General features: G+C 41.0%; 1 protein-coding gene across 1 annotated transcript; it reads left to right on the top strand.

The window, feature by feature from the left end:
* The first annotated feature begins 126 nt into the window (after positions 1-126).
* Positions 127-22,788, top strand: HPS5 (HPS5 biogenesis of lysosomal organelles complex 2 subunit 2). Its single transcript, XM_042038864.1, has 23 exons — positions 127-260; positions 1,386-1,555; positions 1,973-2,083; positions 2,920-2,984; positions 3,604-3,796; positions 5,277-5,410; positions 5,994-6,209; positions 6,544-6,615; positions 6,866-6,954; positions 7,922-8,100; positions 8,326-8,484; positions 9,206-9,365; positions 11,374-11,497; positions 13,203-13,349; positions 13,866-13,940; positions 14,412-15,019; positions 16,152-16,275; positions 16,476-16,631; positions 17,201-17,320; positions 17,615-17,728; positions 18,047-18,153; positions 18,815-19,100; positions 19,555-22,788. Exons 2-23 carry the CDS (start codon positions 1,448-1,450, stop codon positions 19,613-19,615), a joined length of 3,408 nt encoding a protein of 1,135 aa, XP_041894798.1. The 5' UTR covers positions 127-260; positions 1,386-1,447; the 3' UTR covers positions 19,616-22,788.
* Positions 22,789-24,682: the final 1,894 nt, after the last annotated feature.

Genomic DNA, 24,682 nt, shown 5'->3' with positions numbered 1-24,682 from the left:
CCCGGCCCGCGCGCCGGGAGGGAGGGGGCGCCGCGCGCGTCACGGCGTCACGTGGCCCGGGGGGCAGGGGCGGGCGGGAGGGTGCGCGCGCGTGACGCGGCTTCCTCCGCTTCCTCCTCTTCCTCCTCCTCCTCCTCCCGCACGGGCGGCGCGAGATGCGGAGCGGGCGCGCGCCCCCGCCCCGCCCCCGCGCGGGCCACGTGACCGCGCTGTTTGGAGGCGGGCGCGTGAGCGGCACCGGGAGGGAGAGAGAGAGAGAGGTGAGCGACCGGGACCGGGAGCGGGCGGTGTTTCCTGGCCGTGTGGCCGCCCCAGGCTGGCGGCTGTGCCCCATCGGGGCTCGGCTCTCGCCCCCTGCCCTGCCTGCGGTGTCTGAGCTGGTTTGGGGGGGTTTCTGCTGCCCTTCGCGGTGCTCCTCCTTCCTCCGTGTACGGTTCAGCCCCAGCCGGCAGCTCAGGGCCGCAGCGGGATGGGGCAGAGAGTGGGGAGGGTAGATGTGGCCATTACGGTTTTTAAGACGTTTTGAGAATTTTGAAGAAGCAACTTTCAGTTTCGCTGGCTAAATGTGCCTCTTCCCTTTTCCAAGTGCCTGGTGAGAGTGAGTGCTCACTTTTTTGGGGAAGTGTAAATTTCCACTTGGCGGCTTTTCTGGGAGAGAGTTCCTTAATTTATGTGATCGCATACTAAAGGTTACTTAGAAATTCCGGGACTTGACTGTGCAGTGTGATAGGTTTGGGTTTTTGTTAAGCAATGTACAGGTTTAAACTTTAAACTCAACAAGAAATTATTTTAAAGTATGTGCTGCTTAAGGAAAAACATGAGGTTGTGATTTCGACGGTTATTTAATACTTGGTTTTCACTCTGTGTTTTCTCTTGTATGCTGGAAAAGAGGTACTGTGGAGATGATAGTGCTTATAGTTGTATCAAAATGCATAGTTGCAGCTAATTCTAAATTTGGCATAACTTGAGGATTGTAGTCCTTAAACTTAGTTTTGGGGGAGAATGTTATGTAGGTAAAAGTGACAATGCTAAATGTTTTCCTTGAGAAGATTAGTTTCAAATCAAGGGTGCATGCTGTGGGGAAAAGCACATTTTTCTATAAAATAAGAGTTTTTCCATAGGTAGATGTAACATGTTTCACAGATAGATATAAATATAACTACAGTTTTAAGTATTTCCGGGTGGGATATTTGGTAGTTTAAGTTTTCCGAAATGAACAAAAGCTTCTCATAAATGAAGCAAAGGTCTAATTTTGCATCCCTTGGGCCTCTTCTTGGCAAACTGAAACCTGATGCTTTTTGAGTAGGAAAGCATTGTTTCTTTAAGCACAGAAAACCTGCTATAATACTAAAAAGTAAACTAATCAAGATCTTTATTTTGGGCAGGTACAGCCAAAATCTGAAGCTGTAACGTACCCATGAGTGAGCAGCACTAGTCGTGTGCATCCATGGCCTCTGTGCCAGTAATTCCAGACTCTTACAACCATGTCTTGGCAGAGCTGGAGTGCTTGGATCCATTGCTTTCTGCACTCAGGCTGGATTCCAGTCGTCTTAAGGTGAGTTTATGGTGTTTGGCTTCTTTTGATTTTTAAATTTTTTTAAATTCAAGTAATGGCTCCATTTGGTTAATTATTTGATTAAGCCGTAGGATTAATCTAATTCATTTTGAGGGTGTGCATGCTGTCTTATGGGGGAGAGTACTCTGGGAAGAAAGAGTGAAGATAAAGGACCCTGTTACTCTGTGTGTTTCTTTAATGCAGCTGTGGGTACATAACACGGCTTGGCACTGCTTACACTGTTTGCTCCAGTTGTAAAGTGTGCTCTTTAATAACCTTCACTGCCAGTGGTTCAGTTCAGATACACACAGCTGGCAAACAATGAATCCTTTAAAAAAACCCCCACATAATAATGCAAGAAAAAAATGCTGTGATCAGAACTTACCAGGTTATGCATTATGGTGTTTATTCCTTCAGTGCACGTGTATAGATGTGTCGAAGAGATGGCTGGCTCTAGGCAGCTCAGGAGGAGGACTGAACCTTATCCAGAAGGATGGTTGGAAGCAAAGACTTTTTCTCACTCACAAGGTAAGGGTAAAGAATGCTAAATTAAAGTTTCTGAAAATGGGGCTGGGAAAGAGACACTATTTCACGTTAATGTTTATTAAGAGTCAACAGGCATCTTCAACTTATTGAATTGTCCAAAGAAGGTGAGGTTTTGGGCTGCTGTGTTTAAAATAGTTTATGGTTCTGAAGTGTATTCTCAGAGTGTGTGGTATAATTGATTTCATAAGGTGTGAAAAAAATTATTTCAGAGCGTTAGACCTTTGTTTTTCAAATTCTTAGTTTTAACAGCAGCAACGCAGTCACCTGAATATTTAAGAATTAGAAGAGAATTTTGAATATGAAACCAGAGCAACTCACAAGCAGATAACTCCCAGTGTTTGAATGTCCAAACTGTGACATACCTGGATAAGGGGAGAAAAGATAGGCTGACTTGCTTTTGCTGGAAGAGACCATGAAACAGATTGTTATTTGTACAGCCAGGTGCTGTTTCCTGGGAGCCACTGCTGCTTCCAGTGTAGCATGAATGCAGCCAGTTTTAAGGTAGGGGGCATCTCACTTAATTCTGGCAAAACAACTTCCAAAGGTGTGAGGACAGGAGACTGATTTCTGCGTGTTCCAAATCAGAGAGTGCACGGCAGTCCTTGCTCTTGATGTTGTGTTGCTGTCAGCTGCATCTTGGAGTAAGCTCAGTGTTTGCAAATAAAACCCAAAGAAACAGTAAAAACCAACCACATCACAACAGAGTGTAGCATGCATTGACATGAATTTGGTTTATATCTTAAAGATAAAAGCTGCACAGTGGTAGAGGCAGTACAGGAACAACTTTTACCTGCTCTTACTCCTGTGCTTGCTTTCAGGAAGGTGCCATTTCCCGGGTGGCTTGTTGCTTGCATGATGAAGACTATGTTGCTGTTGCCACCAGGTGAGTGGTGTACTCACAAACTTGAGCACTGGATAAATATTTTTAAGAAGCTTCTAAGTTTCAGACTTGGACAGCTGCTGGGAACTTGGAGAGTTAACCTACCAGATTAAGTGGTAGAAGCCGCTACAGGATAATTCTTTGCACAGACAGTTTGCTTAACTTCTTTTTTTCTGGAATAATTGTTCTAGATTAAGTATTATTTCTGCAACAGAACGTCTATGGCAGAGCTCATGCTGTGAAATGAGGTTGATGAATGTCTTTCTGAGACCTTTCAGCATCAAAAGAAGAATTTTCATTAACATGGTAGAGTGAGATTGGTAGTTACTTCCACTTATGTTTCTTAAAATCCATTTAAATATTTTTCCACATCTTCACTGGCATTTGCAATAAATGTAAGAGTAGCCTTACAAAGCTGCTTGTGCACTGTAGTGCAAAAAAGAACACTCTTCTCCAGAATTGTGTGGTGCTTCTTGAAAGCATGCAGCCTCAAACAGAACCAGCTCTGAGGTGTTCTGCTTCTCCTGGGTCTCCTCTTTCTTTGGCAAAATGCATCTTTATCAACTGATAAAACATTATAAGACTTATTTTCAAACTCTATTCTCTTTTTAACTTGTTGTAGCCAAGGCCTTGTTGTAGTCTGGGAGCTGAATCAGGAACGTCGTGGGAAGCCAGAACGGATTTATGTTTCCTCTGAGCATAAGGGCAGAAAAGTCACAGCTCTGTGCTGGGATACAGCTGCCCTTCGAGTTTTTGTAGGAGATCATGTGGGAAAAGTATCAGCCATCAAGATTAACACATCGAAACAAGGGAAGGTAAAATGTTGCGTACTTTGAGCTGAATTCACAGGGGGCAGTGTGTGGAGTCTCTTTGTTTTAGTAAAGTGGAAGAGTATAGCAGTTGGCAGCTGATGAAGTTCTGGTAGCTTTGACTACTGGGATGAAGAACCAGTCTCTTGAGACAAGAGAAATCCTGACCCATGAACTTCCCCCATCCTTCTTCTATCTATCCTAGTAATGCAACATGAAAATGCTTTCAAATGTTCAGAATTAAAAACTGATCAATCTGCTGCTTCTTGGAATTTAAAAGTGTCTAAGTTAAGGGTCTTGGTGTTTCTGACCCTATTGGATTCCTTAGATTCCAGCCCCAGGTTCAGCTGTTTGTTTTAGTCCTCAGTTCAGCTGTTGGTCTGACAGAGCAGTCCCAGAGTCTGATTTTGCTTGGCATTGTCTGAATGCTCTCATTCTTAAACATCTGGATTAGATAAAATAAATTGTAGGTGGTCATTGAGCCTACATCTGTTGTATTTTGTGCAAAGGACACACCTGTTAGTGATAGCAGCCTGATTTCTAGCCCTTGAGTGTTCTTTAGGTTTTATCACTACTGGGTCCTTTCTTTTTCCTTTTAATCTGTAAAAAGGAGCAGAACTTGGAAATAGTTGTGTTGTTCCAGGTCCTTTCTAGCCCTCATGGGAGATTTTGGTGGAAAATGTACTTAAAAGTAGCAAGACCATTATTACATTTAAAGAAAGAAGGGGGGGAAAAGTCAGCTGTGGGAAAAGAGGGAGGAGAGAAGGGCAAGGCCCATGAAATGTGTGTTTGCTCATGCCTGTTAAAGGAACAGGACTGTTGGATTTCTCAGATAGTGCACTTTGTCATATTCCTAAGAAGGGAAAACAACTCTTAAGCTGGCAAAAATAGTGACTGACAGCAAATTTAAATGCAGTTCCCAGGAGTTTTCTTATTCATAAGTCTGTCTGAGACTGTTCATCCACCCATGCAAACTGAGACACTGGTATGATAAATAGTATTTGGATAATTTGTGGCAGGGTAACAGACAAGGTGAGCTTATGTGAACAACCTAATTCCAATAGAAGTTGGTTTTTGTATCGATTAATCTCTCAGGTGTGTTTCCATAAAACTGCTAGTGCCAAGTACCTGTGGGGAGAATTGGAAACAAAAGCACAAAGATTGGAATAGTAGGAATAAAACCTCTCTTAATCTTACAGAAAAACACCCTTTATAAAAAAATATCAGGATGCTACAGGGATATGATTTTTTTTTCTTAAATCTTCAGTAATGGTTTTGGGAAAGGAGGATTTATACCTCTGTGCTTCTGAGCATTGAAGCCTTGCTTTGTAAAAACAGAGAGGAAAGGAACTGCCCTGTCTTACGCTGTGTATTCATAGCATACATGAGTCTTTTCTGAATTTTGCAATTTTAACATAATGAAACTGTCTTTACTTTGAACTGGAGACCAGCATGCTTTCTTTCTTTTTTTCTTTTTTAACTGTAGGCTGCTGCTACTTTTGTGATGTTTCCTGTCCAGATCATAACCACTGTAGATTCTCGGGTGGTTCAGCTTGATTACTTGGATGGAAGACTGCTCATATCTTCACTTACCCGCACTTATTTATGTGATACTGAGAGGCAAGTTCTATTTTATTTCTGAGGTACTGGACTTCACAGGGTCACACGCAGTTTCTGAAATGACATCAATGTCTCTTTACCTAGCCCATGCTCTCTCAGTCTGTTTCTGAAGATGTTGGCAGAGGTAGTGTCAAAAATTTTACTGAACTCAGGATAAACAACGTCCACTGTTGTCCCCTCAACTACCCAGCCAGTCATTCTGTTGTAGAGTGCTATTAACATGATTTCCCTTTCACAAATTCATGCTGACTATTCATAATCACGGTCTTATTTTTCTTGGGATTGGAAATGATTTCTGGGAATGTTCACACCTTCCCATCACCAGGTTGAACAACTGGTTCTGCTGAAAAAAACCCCTTTGATCTGAATGTTCATTTCAACTAATGAATATTTCTGCACCCTGTCTTGTATAAACTTTGTGCAGGCTTTATAATATTCATTACAGATTTTTTTTCTTAAGCACCAAAACCAATTCAGCAGCTGGGATTGAGTATTTTTTATTCTTAAAGAAAAACATAAAATTAATTAGAGTCTTTATTAATGCTGCCTTACTTAACAAGTACATTTTTTTTTTCCCTGCTAGAGAGAAGTTCTGGAAAATTGGAAATAAAGAGAGAGATGGAGAATTTGGAGCATGTTTCTTCCCTGTTGGAAAAAACAGTGGGAATCAGCAGCCATTAATATACTGTGCTCGACCTGGCTCGAGGATGTGGGAGGTGAACTTTGATGGGGAAGTGCAAAGCACACATCAGTTCAAGCAGCTGCTCTCGTCACCACCTCTCCCTGTTGTTACTCTCAGGTAGAAACGTGTTATCAGTGATAAACTTGTTTTTTTTGGACTTCCAGATGAGCTGGGAAGAACTGCATTAATGCTGAGAAGACTAAATAAACTCCTGCTGCAGTCAAATGTTAATCCTAGTTGTCATCTTAATACAGTCTCCTCTAAGAGGTATAGCCAGCAATTATCAAAAATGCCAAAACCTTGATTCTGCAGCTGTGTCTGTGTGAGCACAATGGATGCTGCTGTCATGACTCTATTTATTTAAGCCAGCCGTGTATTTACAGGATTAACAATTCTAGAAAGTGATGTTATTGTAGTTATGCTTGTAATTGATAATAATTTTATTTTGCAGGCAGGATCCTCATTATACTGGTTCCAGCTGCTCTCCACAATCTTTATCTTTCCCCAAGCTGCTGTATTTGACGTGAGTATTTGACAGCATAGCTTCCTGTTAATAAAATAGGCTTAAAAAGTATATATTCTTCACATTTATATTACCAAGTTCAGCTTTTTTCTGTCAGAATTTCCCAAGTATCATGCTAAACACCTGTCCCACGTCTCACTTGCTATACTTAAGCCAATGCCATCCATGCATATTTTACAATTTTTAAAAAATTTTACCTATATTTTACCACAATTGACTGTTGCTCCATTAACATTTGCTCTGCTTGCAGTGAGCACTGTGTGGTGACCTGGACAGAAAGAGGCATTTATATTTTTCTTCCCCAGAGCGTTCAAGTCTTACTCTGGAGTGAAGTGAAAGGTAAACTAAAGTTTCTTAAACTTTGCTTTGTAACACTGTCATGTTACACTTCGTTCCTGAAGTCCTTGTCTTACATGGAGCCTTTTCAAGCTCAATTTCTGCAGCTGGACTGCAGAACATTTATCAAAAAATTCCCTTGTCATATGTCAGGTATATCCTTGAATATTAACCATCTCCCTGCCTCCTCCAGCCAGCCCTTCCTTCCACAGATCTGAAAACACATTTCTTGAGAAACAACATGTGCTGTAGAGTGACGCATAAAATACAGTAGTTAAAATACAGGTGATTAATCTGCAGTGTCCTTTCCTCTTTTCTCTTTACTTAGGCTCATTATCAGGTATTCTGTGAAGAATAATCTGTCTGCTGAAAGCTTTAAACCTGGGTTTTTTTCCTAAAACCTGTCTAAATTGCATCCAGGGAATATTTATTTGGCAGATGAATGAACCCTCATAAACTGTTATGTGTGTATCATTATAAGCAGAATCCTACAGTAGTTACTGTCAGTCAGTCTTTCCCCTTCTCCCCATTTTGGTGTTAAGTTTGTGATATGTTTGTTGTGAAGTGTTTGCATGCAGCATAACTATTGCATTTGAAAACTGCTGGAAGGCCAAAGCTGGTTTTCTACCAGTCACTATTTTCCTTCTGTTTCAAAGCAAACCATTAGGTATTGGTCATCTTTAACAGGCTTTAATTTTTCATCTCCCCTCAGAGCAAAAGGAAACTTTTTGGTAATTTAGTGTATTTTTGGAATGTTTTCTGGACATGCAACTCTGGAAAATTTTGACACTGTGTTTTATAGTGGTTAGATGCTTGGTCAGCACTCCTCAGTGTTTGTTTTCCCCATGCTTGTGCTTTGCACCCATTTGCAGTCAGGTGGGAGTATGTTTTCACCATCTTTCAGGGACAGAAAGGAATGTTGATTAACAACTTCAGTCCTTCAGGTATTGCTGTGCATCTGGTTTTGCAGATATTCAGGATATCGCAGTTCACAAGAGTGAGCTGTTCTGTCTGCATACAAATGGGAAAGTTGTGCACCTCTCCCTGCTGCTGGTCGATCGCTGCATAGAGCGTCTGATGAGAAGAGGGTTCTGGACCCTTGCTGCCAGGGTCTCTTGTCTCTTCCAAAATTCAGTTATTTCTTGCAGAGTAAGTAAATACCTCTCTGTAAATGTGCAATGTAACTTCACTGTCTTTCCTGTCTTCTCCTTCCATTAAGTTTCATGGTTACTGAGATTCATTTTGTTGGTGTTTTTAAAAAGTCATCTAAGCATTATACTTTAAGGATGAAAATCATCCTGCATATATGGTATCTTTTGCTTTTCACCCATGCATTAGAAATAATAGTGCTTCTGTTTCCCTGGCTGCTTTTAGGCAAGAAAAAATTTGCCTCTAGACAAGCTGGAGCACTTGAAGTCTCAGCTGGATGCTTCAACCCAGCAAGATCTCACTGTGCAACTGGAAGATCTGATTTCAAAGTTGGAACCTCTAGATTCTGCATGCAGCAGTAGAAGGAGCAGTATTTCATCTCATGTACGTGTATTGGTAGTGCCAAAAATGTTATCTACAGGTTTTGTCTTCATGGCTTAAAGTCACCTCGTTGCTCACTTGGAAGATGAGGCTTTCATTTCTACCCTGTCTACTACAGCTCATAATGCTGCACTCTAAAACTAGGTGGGGTGAAGAGGTATGAAACACCACTACTTGCATTCTGTAAGCTCTGACCTCTGCCTCTTTCCCTTGTTATTTTAGAGCTAATGTCTGAGGTGTGGACAAAGATTGATACGAAGATGGCTTTTTCCACAGCTTACTTTAGTGTCTTACCATGCTTCAGTAAAAAAAGTCTTGATTATAACTCTAGTTTTATGTGATGAGAATGAATGAGTGCTCAGAACTATCTTAGCCCTATTTAGAAAATGGTCTCACTCTAAGAAGCTTATGCAGAAAGCTCTAAGGAAAAAAATCAAAGCATATTTCTAATAAACATACAGCTGCTTTTCAAGAAAGGGGAAATATTTTATAGTTAATACAATATCAGCTCCTGCTTTCACTTTAAAAATGTTTAAAAGGAAAGTTTAAAAAGCCAAGTAGTGTAAGTACCATCTTGATGTGGTAGACAAGAGATTTCCAGGCAGTGAATTATGAGATGCTGTGAGGTTATTAGTGTGGGTAGAGTTGGTTGCATTCATTGCAGAAAGTTTAACAAAGGAAGTACAGCTCCCACAATGTCTAACTCCTCTTGTTGGTCTGACAGGAGAGCTTCAGTGTCTTAGACTCTGGAATATACCGCGTTATCAGTCGAAGGGGCAGTCAGTCAGATGAAGACTCATGTTCCCTCCACAGTCAAACGTTCTCAGAAGATGAGAGACTTAAAGAATTTCCTGCACACCACGAAGATGAGCAGCTGGAACTTGGTAATGTTTCTTAATGAAAATATGTTTGTTGAATGTGTTTGTTTTTTCTACAAGAATTCAACTGGGTTGGCTCTGTGCTCTTATTTTCCACCATCGAGTTATGAATTATTAATACCTGTAATTTGATCAATGAAAGAGTCACCCCACCTTCCAGTCAAAATCCTTCCTGAAACATTGGTGTGAAAAGCTGGCTCCACAGAAATCCAGGCTTAAAAGCAAACAAAACCCAGAGAAACAGAACAAAAGGTTCTGAGGGCTTTTATCAAGCCAGGGCTCCACTCCAGTTTCCCTCCCTCCACTTGTAATCCAACATTAATGCTAAGATTCCTTCAGCTGTCTATGCCAGTGTTAACTGAACTTTGAACAAGATTTATTTGCTGCCAATATCCTTTTGTCATTTTTTTTTCAAAGAAGAACTTCTTAATCTGGATTCTGTCTTCTATTTCTTCAGGGAAAGCAGAAGGATTCTGATAAATGTTCTTAACTTTCTTGCAGGGTTTCCTTTGTACAGGGGCTCATCTCTTACACATGTAAACATTAGTGTAGGGGTGCTAGAATTGTTAATAACTAACATTTAGCCCATCCAGGGGGCTTTTTTATTTCCTAACAAATGTCTGTCACTGGACTTAAGATAGATTGAGACTGTAATGGATCTTGTTCTCTGCTCTTGTTGGGTCTGGGAGTGGATGCAGAAACCTGGGATGATGAGGAGCTGGCTTAGTTCTAGGTATGGTAGAGAGGCTTTCCAATAAGACTACTACTTAGTTTTTGCAAGGAGTAGGTGCCAGTTGAGGGTGGAGAGACTTTGGATGCTTTGGAGAACACCACATTGGGGAGGGAGAGTGCAGAAATTGGTATTTACTCCCCTACTTGTCAGTAGAGAGGTCCTGCTGACTAAGGTATGTGCTGTTGGTAGCACTTAGGTGTACATGTACCTCTTTACCTACATCACCATAAAAACAAGTGAGGAGACTTGGAAGTGTATAATTTCCAACATTAAAAATCAGAATTCAGGTGACTTAATTTTTGAATGTCAGAAGATAGACAAGTTCTGTGTGTTCCACAAGAGATAACAAATTTGCTGTTTGTTTCCAAGTAGAGAAGTTCCAGATGCTTATTTGAAGCACGAGTACTTGATTTGGTATTTGAAAGAAATGGACTTAGTGTTTCCCTGCTCACAATGACATAAGATGTAATGAATTTTTAGGTTTCTAGTCTGCATAATGAACAAAAGCAGCCTTATTTACAACCATTTGTAAGGTCAGTTGTGACCTTTAGGCACTGTCAAGAGGGATTCTGATAGTAGATTTTCTGTAACAGCGCAGGATCTTTTCCTCTTAACGCTGTGGTTACTGCTGACTGTTGCAAAGTGCAGTGTCATCCTAGCTTAAAATGATCCCTTTTTTCTTGTTGCCATCACTTAAAGATACAGTGTGTGTCTGTACCAGGAAATGATTAAGCAAAACACATTGTAGATACTGTTAGGGATATAGGAGAGAAAAGGAAATGTTCCATGACTCTGTATTTCCTGTGATTCTTATCAAATGCCAGAGAGCTGTGGGTTCACTTAAAAATCTAAGTCCATTCAAATGAGAGGGTGATTTATACCCTAATCATGGCTTGTGTCTCTCTGTTCACATGTGAATTGATATATGCTACAATACTTAATTTTCCTAGATGTATAAATAACTCAGTGGATTAAATCAAGATTTTTTTCCCCTAAATGGACTGTAAGTCTACTTTTAAAAGGTCATTTTCATACTGTTGTTGATCATTATTTGCCTTGCTACAGAGCCAAAGCATTATTAATAAAGCAGACTTACTAGGTTCAAAGTCAGTAGTAAAACGGCCCTTGAAACCTGGCTCCATGCATTCTTGAGCCTTAAAAAGGAAAATGTGTTGGGCAGGTTATCCATTAATGAATTAGTGACTTGCAGTTCATTTCACTATTCCATTTTTTTGCCAGGCCACTGTTTCATGACCTTTTTATTTCAATTCCATTTGTCAGAGAACGTATCTCATGCATCTGTGGTGGTTGAGGCTGACCGGAATGAGACATTTCTCCCATTCAGTATTCCTTTGTCATTCCGTTCCCCATCTCCTCTCGTCTCTCTCCAAGCTGTCAAAGAAAGGTAAAACATGCAGCAGGTTCATTCATCCATTACATCTTTCCTCTTCTGTTCCCAGAATTTGTAGCATTGTGTGGTTTAGTTCATATTCTGTTCTGCAAACATAGAACCAGAAATGCAGTCAGGTTTGCCAGGCAGTTTAAATCTTTATTTTGGCTCCAGTGAAGATACAAAGAGCTGCTGGTAACTTCAGTGGAGCCAAGACTTCAACCTCCATTTTTAAACAGTTAATAATTGTTAAATGTCTAAGAATGTTTACTGTTGTCCTGTAAACTGTGGTTGTGGTTCGTTTTCAAAGGAAACTTACTGAATATTATTTGGGGATTTTGCCTTTCTGGAGCTTAGAGGGAAGGCTGCCTATGTTGCTTGGGGACAAACATTAAAATATTCAAAGCAGATAGATATTGCTAAAACATACTTGCAAAGTGGTCTGTCCTATCCCCACATGAACTTTTCAGTGAATCAAAGCAATTTCACAAACATTTGTGGAATAATGGTAGCCTATACCTGGTGCAATTAGATCTGTGTCCATTTTTTTGTATAAATCACATTGGTATTTTAAAACTTGTTTAAAAAAAAGTGGGGGGTGAGCAGGTGGGTGTACAAATATAAAGGAGATAGTGTTATATATATAACTTAAGGTTTTTATGGAAGTGCTGTATGTTAATTACTTAGCTAAAATGTCTCTGGCCCGGCAGTGGTCTGAAAAATTGTATAGCCTTCCTTTAATCACTTCAGTATGTAAATCGTGACCTCCAACAAAGAATTGTAGCTGCTATCAGCAGTGTGAGGATCTCAGAATAAACATCAAAACTACATGCAACATTTTGAGTTCTTTCTAAACTGTAAGCAGCCTTTAGGATTTTACTAGTAATAAGTGTTTCTGCTAATATTGAAAGCTAAGTTTTCAAGTATTCACTGCATGCAAGTAATCATTGAATAAAATACTATCATATTTACAGTTAGTTTTTAAAAGTTCAGCTTTAATTCTTCTATACATTAAAGTCCAATTGTTTTGCTAAATTTGAATCCTTTCTGCTTTCTGCAGCCACCTTTCAACTTCTGCTATACCTTGTTATAGTAAAAGATGCTGGGTTGGGGTTTTGGGGTTTGTTTTCTTTTAGTTCTGGAGCAGAAAGCGTATTTTTGTGTTCAAATCTTGTTGACATAGTTCTCTTCGTGGCAGTGGTAGAAATAATTGAGTTCTGGTATGTTCATTGAGCTTCCTCTTCAGTAAAATACCTGAAGGAATAGCGACTGCTGAGTGAAAAGGACATTTTTGGTCAGCTTTGTAATCTGAAGAATTAATTTGAAACATTGTAAAGTGGTTTCTTACCACCAGGAGGGACATAATTTCCTAAAGATGCTTTATGTTTAAAAGCTTTAAAATACAGTGTAGCCAATCTGCACTTACTTGCATACAATATGTGTCAAGATCTGTGTCTAATGTTAGTATGTGATCCTGTTTCTCCAGCAGGGGTGTTCAATACATCAGGTTTCTATTCTGTGCTCAAAGTATGGACCATGACTGAAGTATGAATTTTGAGCAGGTTCTAAGTTTTGCTCCTGTCGGTCATCACTGCTCTCATCCTTTTCTTAAGAGTTCTTCAGATTATAAAGTCTCTGAAATGACGGTTTGAGTGAAAAAGTGCTTGGTTTGATCGCTTTTGAACTTTTGATTTTAAACCTTTGAATTTGTGATTCCCAGCGTTTCCAGCTTTGTACGCAAAACCACGGAGAAGATTGGCACACTTCACATAAGTCCTGAATCTAGAGGGAAGCATGAAGCAAAGGATGATGAGCAGCTCTCAGAGTTAACTGTTAATCCCGTAGCATCTCCCCAGGAAGAAAAAGAGTGAGTGCCAAATCACATTTTCTTAGCAATTGTATTTTCTGGATGTCCCGAGGATAGCAACCTAAGGAGAAACTCATTCAAGCAGAATGAGGAACTTGGCATTAGGTTTTTCCAGCTGCCTTCATTCCTGTGGTGGGTTTCACTGGTTCTCCCAACTCCTTTCTTAGCACTGATAAAGCAATGAACACAAAGCTAAGTAATTTCATATTCCAGTGCTAATTTACCATTTTGGACTAGCTTTCATACAGTAGCATGGTGCTTTTTTTTTTGTTCAGTACCTGCCGAAATTTACTGTAGCTGGAGTAGAGCCATTATAGAAGGCCACAAAAATAGTATTATCTGTTGCCCTTCATGCCAGATTTATCCGTAATTTCTGCTGAGCTGTTCCTTCTTATGAATGAAAGCTTTGTATTTAATAAAGGAATTAGTGTTGTTGAGGAAATTTGTCAGGAAATCCTCACTTAAGTTATTGAAGTTAATACTTCAGATAAGACTCAAATAATTGTATTTTTCTAGGTCAGAACCCCAGAACTGCCAGCTTCCTGAGGAGGACTGTCTGAGAGATCTCAAGGCTGCAACAGCAGAAGCTATGTAAGCAGAGAAGCTTTTTACTGTATAGGTACATTGGCAGAAAGTTACTGCGTTTTTAAATTTTTTTTCATTCATTATGTGTATGTAAGAGTGATGCTGTAAATGTCTATTAACATAACCTGAGAGGATCTCATTTGGTGGATTATTTGTTTCCCCTTTTTAAAACCAAGCAAAACCCACTAAAAGCTCCTCCAGCCGTATCCCTTTGGCTTAATTAGAAGCACAGTTAAAATCAAAATCGCAAACAAAAATTCGTTCTGAAAGAAATCCCGGGGAGCTCAAAATGTACTGAGGACAAATGTAGACAGTGTGAAGTAGCCTAAATTCTGTTTGATGCACTCAAAATCACAAAAAAGCCAGCAAATGACTCTAAGTCAAGTGTAGGACTATAGTTACACAAAGCAGATTTGAAACTTCACTTGTGGCATCTTAAAACTGTTAAACTTAGCAAACTTCTTTTTAATGCTGCAGAGCCAAGCTCCAGGATCCCCTGGTTTTATTAGAACCTCAGTGTATGAGAAGGGTCTTACAGGAATGGCTTGTCTATCTAGAAGAAAAATTCAGCAGCAAGGAGCATTCTGCTTTGGCTGTTAAGAAAAGCAAGACTCTGTGTGCTGAAGAACAGAGGGCGGTCCTGGAGGAAAACCTGCAAGTGGCTCCAGCTGGCAGAGACGCAGTAGACAAGGAACAGAGTGGTGTTTTGGAAGACTGCATTGAAAAGGAAAATACTGATGAAACCTGTGCAAGCAAAACCGTGTGTGAAAATGGTACTGATTGGAGGGGGCCTCCGGGCTGCAGCTTTCAGGTGTCTCCTCTGTGTGTCATCGAACCGGATGTTCTGAAGGATCTCGTGGAGCTCACAACTCTGTGCTTTGAGCTGTGTGTCTTTTCTTGTGGGAGTGGTGAGGCTGAGGAGAGCTCTGAGGGGAGTCTGCCACCAGCAGCTTCAGGGACCTTGGCTTGTAGGTTTATGCAAAGCTACTTCTTCCTTTTGGATTTAAAGAGAGTAAAGCAGTGTATTATAACCACGTGTGCCACCAGCCCTAATGTGTGGGAAACGTACATTGCAGGATTGAAAGGTAAATATTGAACGTTGTATTACTTCTTAAACCGAAAATAAGAGTCTCTGGGGGAAAAGGACGAAAAAACCTTGAAGACACTCAAAACTGTGTGTGCAGATTTCCCTTCTGCCAGTGTAGTGTGGCAAGGGGAGGATGCTTGGTGTGTGGGAGTTTTTGTTCTGGTTTTGGGTTGTTTGGTTTTCCCCCCTATACTTCCCTTAGGAAGAACTTAGCTCAGTTGGTTAGAACATAGTGCTAATAGTGCCAGCATTGTGGGTTCAAGCCCTGTATGGACCATTCACGGACTTGATGATCCTTGTGGGTCCCTTTCAACTCAGAATAACCTGTGATTTCTTAAAAAAAAAGAGCTACTGGCTCCTTGGAGAGATTGATCTCTCCCCCGTTTGCAACTTCGAACCTGTTTGCGTGGACCTTGTTGATTGACCACTGTAGTGATCCCAGCCTCTTTACAACCATATGTGCTTCTAAGAGCAAAAGCATCATAATTAGAACCACAAGTCTGTAGAAAGAAGGCCAAAGGGAAGGGAGGGGCTTCAGCATTTGCACTGGAAGATTCAACTTGTAAAGGAATGTGGTTAATATGAAACAAAACTGAATGGAGTAGCTGGTTCCATAGATATGAGTGGCTTGTGATCACTTCATGCTTCCCTGTTCCACAGAAATACTTTTTGATCTTTTTTTATGCCTCTTTAGCTTTATTGAACCAAAGCTTTGTGATGATATTGGAAAACAGAACTTTTCTGTGCTCTGCACTCAGCTTCTGCCTTATGTATTTCTTTTAAGAGTGAATTAAAGCCTTAGCATGGCTTCTGCTCCAACAGAGAGCAGTTAAACAACAGAGTCTTGCTTTGAGGATTGGTGCCTGGTGTTTGTGTTTCTGGGAATCTCTTCGCTGTGTTTGGATTCTGAGAGCCCTCAAAGTGACAGTAGTATATGCATTCCCAGTTTGTCCTTAGTTGGACTGCACTTGTGCCTGTAGGTTAGTACCTGCATTTCATCAGGATTGAGGTGGGTGTTGAACTTCCATGGGAACAGTGATAGCTGTTGTTGAGCAGAGGACAAAAGGACAGGCAGGGTGTGTTAAGGAAAAAAACTTGCCCATATCAAGTGTTCACTGGTTTTTTTTCAGAACTAACCTGTCACAGTCCAGTGGCTTTAGCAATGGAAAGTGAAGATATGTTGAAAATACTGAAGCTGCTGCATGACCTGGGGCCATGGGATGACAGCCCACTGTTGCTGGCACATGCTCAAAGGTTTGTACCCAAATCCTCTTTTTCTCGTCAGCATTGTTAACTTCCTGGCAGGAGTTGCTTCACTTACCATGTCATGAAGATTTCTGGAATCTCTTAGAGAGATCACCTTCCAGTACTATCTTGAACTTGCAAGAGATCTTGAAAAAAATTTTTTTGCTGTTTGGTACTGAAAATATTTTTTATTCTCTCTCTTTCTCTAGGCTTTATGAAAAATTTGGGGAAACAGCTCTTCGGCCCTTGATCAAATTCCACCCCTCTATTTTGCCTTCTGATATTAAACAGCTTTGCAGGAATGATCCGGCTCACTTCTTAGCGTATTTAGATAGTCTGGTGAAATCAAAGCCAGAGGATAAAAGGTAAGGGGAGTGTAGAATCCTTTTCATCTGTCTGCTCTTTTCATCATATAGCTGTGTGGAGTGTTTTCCTTTTTTTGTTTTGGCTTTTGGGGACATTTTTTAGTGTTTCTGTATCTGTCTGCTTGGTGTTCTTTAGCATTAGGTTCCAAGTAATTCTGCCAGTTTTTGTTGGTCTTAGACTGGAGGTTTTTTTAGGTTAGATTCTAGTTTTAAAAGGGTTTTCCTAAATAATACTTTTAATGGAATTGACTTTTTTTGTTCCTGTGTCTGCAGTTCAGTGTACGAGGGTTAGATGGCATTAAAAAAAAACCCCAAGCAAACCAAACAAAACCCCAAACCAAATCTGGGGGAACACAGCCTGCAAACTTGATTTTTGCCTCAATTTCTGGAGACAAATAATTTTAGGCTTTTCCACATTTAATTTTACATCCCCCCCCCCCCCCCTTTTTGTTGTTGTTGTTGTTGTTGTTGATTTGTCCACACACAATCTCTGCTGCTCCATATCTGGTATGTTTAAGACTGGTAGGGTTTAGGATTTTTTTTTTTTTAATGTCTACTTTGTTTTCCAGGCCATTTCTCCTTAGGTCTCTTCTGCAGCCGGAGTCTGTGCGGTTGGACTGGTTGTGCTTGGCAGTTTCTCATGACGCTCCACAACGGGCAAACACTGTGGATGAGGAAGGAAATCCCAGGTAAAGTGGGTTTCACCCGAGGTCCTGAGTGCAGCAGAAAGACTTAACAGGTCTGCTTTTGGGTTAGATTTTGTGTGACAGTTTGGATCACTGACTCCTTGGTGCATTTTGCACAGTCCAGCAGAAACAACCAAAGGATTGAATAACTTTTATCTGTAATGCCTTCCAGAGTGGCTGCTCTACTGAGACTGCACATGGTGTTTCATTCATTTTTCCTCCTCTCATTACATAAATCTGCCATAATGTTCTGAAGAAAATCAATAATGCTTTAAAACTGAATTTCTCATCTTCTAGGCCACGATCGCATTTGTTTACTTGGGGCTACAGCCAGCTCATTCTGCTCTTGATTAAACTCCCAGCTGATTTTGTTATGAAGGAGAAGATGGCTGACATCTGTAAATCACATGGGTAAGGAGAAAACTTGGTAATTCTTGATACTTGGTTAGTGGGTATTCTGACCCTGAGAAGATAGGTCATTTTCATTTATATCTGCTTCTTGTTTGGACAGGGTTTATTTAAAAACCTCTCCTTTTTTGAGGATGAATATAGAATGTCCAGTTTAACGTACCAAATGGGAGGTATTCCTCATGTCCTTGCTCTATTTCTGACATTCATTAAATTTAGTTGCTTTTGTCTTCACTGATACTTATATGAGCATGTAATTGTTCTTGACTTTGGTTTGAACTGAGTATTTGATTCCTGGAAATCTTTACTTTCTTATTCAAGATTTTGGCCTGGATATCTTTTTCTCTGTCTGGAGCTGGATAGAAGAAGAGAAGCCTTTACTAATATTGTTCATTTGGATGATTTGAGCCTGTTGAATGGAGAAGATGGTTAGTAGTTCTTAAGCTGTGTAAACATACTTCTGTAATGTAGGAACTGCTCTTATATAGTGATTTGCCCAAAGCTGGGTTGAACTTTTATTTTTTGAAGTGTTTTTGTAGCCCTAGCTGTGTGTAGTACAGCATATTTGAAACACATAGATAGGCATTATACTCCTGCATCTTCATGCTGTGCTTTGTGAAATCAGTTGTGCTAGAAAATGCTTAAAAGTTGAAGAATCTTGATTTGTTTATCAGCTGGGAGTAGAAGCTAAACTTAGTGTTGTAGACAGAGGAGTAGGAAGCCTCCCTGCACAGCACAAAAGTCCCCCACTACGTGTGCATACACTCAAAGTTAGGGTGAGCAAAGCATTGTACCACAAGGCAGAACTTAGAAGAAAATTCACTCCAGCCCTGAGGTGGACAAAAGTTTATCTCTTGACTTAATCCAAAGCCTTGAATACTGAACTATTGTGAAGCTACATGTGTTCACCACTAAATCTTTACACTGGGTCAGTCAGGGCAGTACATTTGTGTGCACGATTTGCTTGTTGATAATGCTTGGTTTCCTAGAATCTTCAGAGTAAAACAGAACAGCTAGCTTCCCTTTTAACTACAGATACAGTTTAAAAAGCAGGCTTAAAATAATTTGTTTTACAAATTTTCCTTCTAGGTTTCATCCCAGAGACCATAGAAGAATGGAAATTTCTTCTGCATCTTGCACAGAATCACAGCCCAGCTTTCCACCACCAGGGCCCACAGAATGGGAATGCTGTCAGCAATGGAGGCCCCAGCTGCCCAGACTGCATCACTGTGGAAAATGTCGCCTTATTGCTGGCCAAGGCCATTGGCCCAAATCATGCTTTGCCTCTCTTGCAGGAGTGTGACTTGACACTAGAATTGTCTGAGAGATTTACTGGTGTCTGTGAGATACTGAGAATTGCTGAGAAAAGGCAGAGGTAAGAGAGGTGTCAGCAGAAGATCCACACTATTCTTTTTGGATCTCCTTGGTGCTTTAAACTTCCTTTTCAGTTAACAAGAAGATAAAGTGCTTCACGTTTTTGCCTTGGGTTTTAGATTCAGCTGAAAGCTTTCCTATTATTTAAGAACTATGTGTTTTGCAGTATAGGCATTTTAAAATTAACAATGAGTAAACAGGAAATCATACATTAAAGATGTACGTGAGGGAGATTCTCTGAAAGAGATCTGTCCTGCTGAGACTTGTACAGACTCTGATCTCTCCTGTTTCTTCCAGTGGCGTGAACGGTGATGTCAGGATGTTACTTTGAAAATGCAATCATGTTTTTCACAAATTTTTCTTTAAAAAGCAAACCAAAACTCAGTTTTCTTTCTGTTGTTAGCTTTTTTACTGTTTAACCTTTTTTTTTTTTTTCCCCTTTGCTTTAATTTCAGAGCGCTGATTCAGTCCATGTTGGAAAGGTGTGACCGGTTTTTGTGGTCTCAGCAAGCATAGAAAACAACTTGGGAAAACTCTGGGAACATTTTATACTCTAATAACTGTATATTAAAGTGCCTCTTAAATTTCACAGGCCCTTAAAAATAGCAAACTCCTGTCTAAAAGGTCAGCTATACTGAGCCAGTCTCCATCTGGCAGGTATCTGACCTGGAACTGGTGGCAGTTCTTTCTTATTCCTTTGGAGATGAGTTTTGAACTGTAGAACATAAATCAAAACAAACCAGTATTTATCTTGAAATGAAGCTCACAGATTTCCAAGATGAAAATTGCTGAATTTATTTTCTGAGTCTATAACTTAATTGTTTAGGGATATGAGCCCCTAAGTATTAAATTATGGTGTATAAAATTTTTTGTTTCTTTGTTTGCAAACGTGAGAAACCATTCCTGGGAAGTATCTAAGCCTATACTTGTTCTACTTTCCTGTAAATGACATTTACCTTTACTGTTGCTTTAGAAGTGTTTGCTATGGTACCCTTTGGTTTTTCGCCCCTCTTAAATTATATGGACAGGTTTTGCCTGACTGAAATACATTAACAAAGCCAAGTCTTAAAATGGGAGGGATATGTTTTTAAGTAGTGAATTTATGGTTAAAAATGCTGACTAACAGACAAACTCTTAAATGAGCTTGCTGCTAAACTACAAGCACAGTATTTCTAAATTGCCCGTACCTGTTTGTGCAATGTCACCGTAGACATCAGTTATGATATTCCAACAAACCTCAGGACAGTGGAATTAGAATCAGTCATTTAAGTTGTAAAAGACCCAGAAGATCCAACTCTCCGACCATTAGCCTAGCACTGCCAAATCCACCCCTCAACCATGTCCCAAAAGTGCCACATCTACATGGCTTTTAAATGCCTCCAGGGATGGTGACTCCACCACTTCCCTGGACATCTTGTTTTGGTGCTGGACAACCCTTTCTGTGAAGAAATGTTTCCTAATATCAAATCAAAATGTCTCCTGGAGCAACTTGAGGCCATTTCTTCTTGTCCTATCCCTTGTTACTTGGGAAAAGAAACCCATCCTCACCTGGCTTCCTTTCAGGCAGCTGTAGAGAGTGATAAGATCTCCCCTGAGCCTCCTTTTCTCCAGGCCAAACACCCCCAGCTCCCTCAGCTGCTCCTCACAGGACTTGTGCTCCAGGCCCTTCCCCAGCTTCATTTCCCTTCTCTGGACTCGCTCCAGCCCCTCAAGGTCTTTCTTGTTGTGAGGGGTCCAGAACTGGACACAGCACTCGAGGTGTGGCCTCACCAGTGCTGAGTACAGGGGGACAATCCCTGCCCTGGTGCTGCTGGCCACACGATTGCTGATCCAGGCCAGGATGCCCTTGGCCCTGTTGGCCACCTGGGCACTGCTGGCTCATGTTCAGCTGCTGTCACCAGCACCCCCAGCTCCTTTTCCCCTGGGCAGCTTCCCAGCCCCTCTGCCCCAGCCCGTAGCACTGCCTGGGGTGGTTGTGACCCAAGGACAGAACCAGTCACTTGGCCCTGTTGGACCTCACACCATCGGCCTCAGCCCATGGATCCGGCCTGTCCAGATCCCTCTGCAGAGCCTTCCTGCCCTCCAGCAGATCAACACTCCCACCCAGGCTGGTGTGCCTGCAGACTGACTGAGGGTGCCCTCCATCCCCTCATCCAGATCTCTGGTAAAGAGCTTAAACAGTACTGGGTCATCACTGATGCCTGGGGAACAGCACTTGGGGTTGGCCACCAGCTGGATTTAACTCTGTTTTCCACCACTCTCTGGCCTGATCATCCAGCTAGTTTTTTGCTCGGTGAACAGTGCACATGTCCAAGCCATGAGCAGCCCATTTCTCCAGGAGAACATTGTGAGAAACACTATCAAAAGATTTTACTGAAGTCGAGGTCAGCTTTGGTAATTCCATAATTAATTCTGACATTTTGGAAAGTGAGAGGACTTATTAAAATAATATTTTTAAAAGCTGAAGATTTATGTGTTTTTAGATGGATGCTGTTAAGAAAGAAGTCTTTTTACATATTCAGCCAGTGAATATCAAGATTCACAAAATCCCTTGGATTTTATATCTAATTTACAGAACTATGCTTTGTACTAGCACTCTTCCTGTCTTTAATACATCTATGAACAAGTTTCTTTTTAAGCTTCTAGTTTTGACCCTCTTCATTGTCTGACTCACATTTTAAGCAGAAGGCCACATTGTCTGGTCAATATTCAGTTTTCACAAATGTCATTTAAATAAAGTAATGCATTTATTGGAACTAAATTTAATTAAAATTGATAATTTTGTTGTAAAGTGATGCAAAAGTACTGTTTTATAATCTTTTTATGTAGCCTTGTAGCACTTGAAGTATTGCAAAATAATGCTTTTCATCAAAATAGGACTTAGTACAACTTTCAGCCTTTTGAGAGATGCAGTCTGCACACTATTTCATCTTGATTGCAAAAAAACTTGTGTGTGGAGGGTTGGTTACTTCACTAGAGGAAGTGAAGTTCCAGGAGACAGTGAGTGGCAGGCTTTCATCCAGAGTTGCTTGTGGAAAAGCCAATACAGAACTATTTCTAAAAAAGAAAACTTTCAATCTTCTGGGGTTTAGATTCTGCCATTGGAAATAGAAGGATCTGTGCCATCAGGAATACCCCCTGCTCCCGCAGCAAGACTGGGAATGGGAGTCAGGCACCTACCAGATGGCATTGGTGCCTGTTCTCTTCCCTGCCAGATGAGCCTGCAGCTGCCTCAGGGGCTGCCACAGTTACCTGCCTCGGGTTCATGCAGTGTGTGGTGTAGCTGGGTGCTCCCCTTGCCTTCCTCAGAGGAATTCCTGGATTTCTGAGAATGTGCCTGGCTTATTTCCATATGGTTCCACTTTATTTGCTTGATGTATTTTGTGTATGCACCAGTTTCTTTCTTGCTTTTGTGAGGGGTTTGTACACTTGGTTAACTTTGACTGCAGGTTGGGGTTTTTTTTTTTTTGTTTTTTTGGTTTCTTTTAACAGTAAATCATAATTCCAGTTAGAGCTTTCTTTAAAAAAAATCAGGTCAGAAGGGTCATACAGGTACCATAATGGGAAGTGTGCGTTCAGATTTTGTGTTTCAAGTGAGCTTGTGTTTAACATTGTGTTGATCATTTCAACTAACTTGGCTGTCAATAAAGAGTGAGAGTTTGCTCTCTGAAGAAGAGTTGGAAAATGAATGTTTCCTGTTCTGGATGAGTTTGTTTTCATCTCATAGGAGTAAGGGGAAGGGACTGTAAAATGAGAGGGTCTTCTGTTCAGAAATCACAGTTGCACAGAGCAAGGCTCCTGTCAGCCAGCTAAGCACACACCACTCACAGCTTGAGCCAGCCTCACTGGCTTTGATTTTTGTGGGTGACTACTGCTGGGAGAGACCCTTGAAAAGCAGAGATGAATAAAGGGGGCTTAGCCTGGAGCAGCTTTAAATAGAAACTGGTGGCGGTGTTTTGTTGGGTTTTTTTTTAAAGAAAAAACTATCATACATTATTTCACATTTATTTCACTATTAGAAACCTATGGGTAAATCGATTTCACTTCTGATAAATATCGGCATTTTCAATCTGCTTTGTGAAAGACTAGTTTACAGTCATTCCATGTCTGTAAGCCCAAAGTCAGTGTTAGCATATACTCACTCCATACTTGGCAAAACTCCTGAAATGAATTACTGCACATGTAAACTTAAGTAAGGCGCTGTTCTTTCCCAGATTAAGAAATAACAGCAACTCTTACTGTGCCTGAGCTGGGAATCCACCTCATCCCCTTTCTCAGTCTTTCTTAGATTGCAAAATTGTGGAATGTTTGTGGAACGTTGCTTTTTATCTTAATTGCATCAGAGTGTACAAACCCAGAAAATGGTCTCTATGTGTTATTTTCCAATATGCATGTGCTGCCAGTGTTTTATTGCCAGGCTGGGAAGAAATACTCTGTCCAAACTTTCCTCCATGCTCGGAGGCAGCTTTACCTCTTTCTGTTGCGAAAGCAGCAGTTCTGGCTGCAGCTCATTTCTGTGAGCCAAGGGTCGTGACCTGGAGGTGCAGGCCAAGAGGATACTGGAAAGCAGGGCTCAGGCTTTTCCCTGCTGGAGCCCCAAGCTGCAGCTTTATCTCAGTTCCAGCAGGAGCTCCAGTGTTGTTGTCACTGCTGCTGTCCTTGCTGGACACAAGGGGATGCATTTGGAGATCGTCTAAAGAATCCCTCCAGCACCTGCCTTCTTGCAATTACCCTCATGTTTTGCAGAAAATGTTGGTTTTGAGAGAACGTAAAACAATGTAAGACTCAAAATATCCTCTATGGTCTAAAGTGTCTGAGCTCTTGTAGGGAAAAAGTTCTTAGGTCAGTTTTGAAGGCAATGCTTCATTCTAAGTCTCTGGGCAAAGTGCCACGTGCTTGTACCCCAACTTAAGGAGTAATTTTCCAGATTTTTAAAAACCAAAAATGTGACAAGGCTACTTGCTGCCAGCAGAGAAGGCACTTGCACTGCCATATGCTGCAAGGATGTAGGTCATCAGGATGTGAACAGAGGTGCATTCCAATCCCTGCAGTAGCTGAGCTGTTACACTGTGAAGTATCAGGGTCAGGGGTGCCAAGGGACAAAAATCTGTGTCTGCTCCCCGCTTTTTGCAGGGTTTCCTTGTCTATTGGGTTAGGATTTAGATTCTTGTTGCAAATTGTTCCATTCTGAGATACATCACACTACAGAGTATCTGTCCTGCTGCTCCAGGCCTGTCTGTGGAAAATGTCTCTTCCCCTTTAGCTGAATTTTTTGACTGAAGTCCAGTGACACCCAAGGAAGTTACTGTTGACACTTTATTAGCTCTCAGCTCAAGCCTTTGCCCTGCAGCTCCATCAGTGAATTGTTTACAGTGGCAGAGTTGTGACTGGGGCAGCTACCCCGAACTCTTCTGAGGGGAATGTAAAGTGCTCTCAGACTTCTTAAATCATGTACAAGACCACAAAATGGGGACACCTTCTGCACACTCACTCTCCAGTGCAACTGCACTCAACCCCTGGAGCTTTCTGCAGGGGAAAGGGTTGTGTTGAGTTGTTAACCAAGGAAAGCGAGCAGGCTCTAAG

Source organism: Corvus kubaryi, unplaced genomic scaffold, assembly GCF_017639235.1.
Source record: "Corvus kubaryi isolate FWS band 111438036 unplaced genomic scaffold, C.kubaryi_AGA036_p1.0 37392, whole genome shotgun sequence".
NCBI classification, from domain to species: Eukaryota; Metazoa; Chordata; class Aves; order Passeriformes; family Corvidae; genus Corvus; species Corvus kubaryi.
This window is presented reverse-complemented; position numbering and strand designations above follow the sequence as displayed.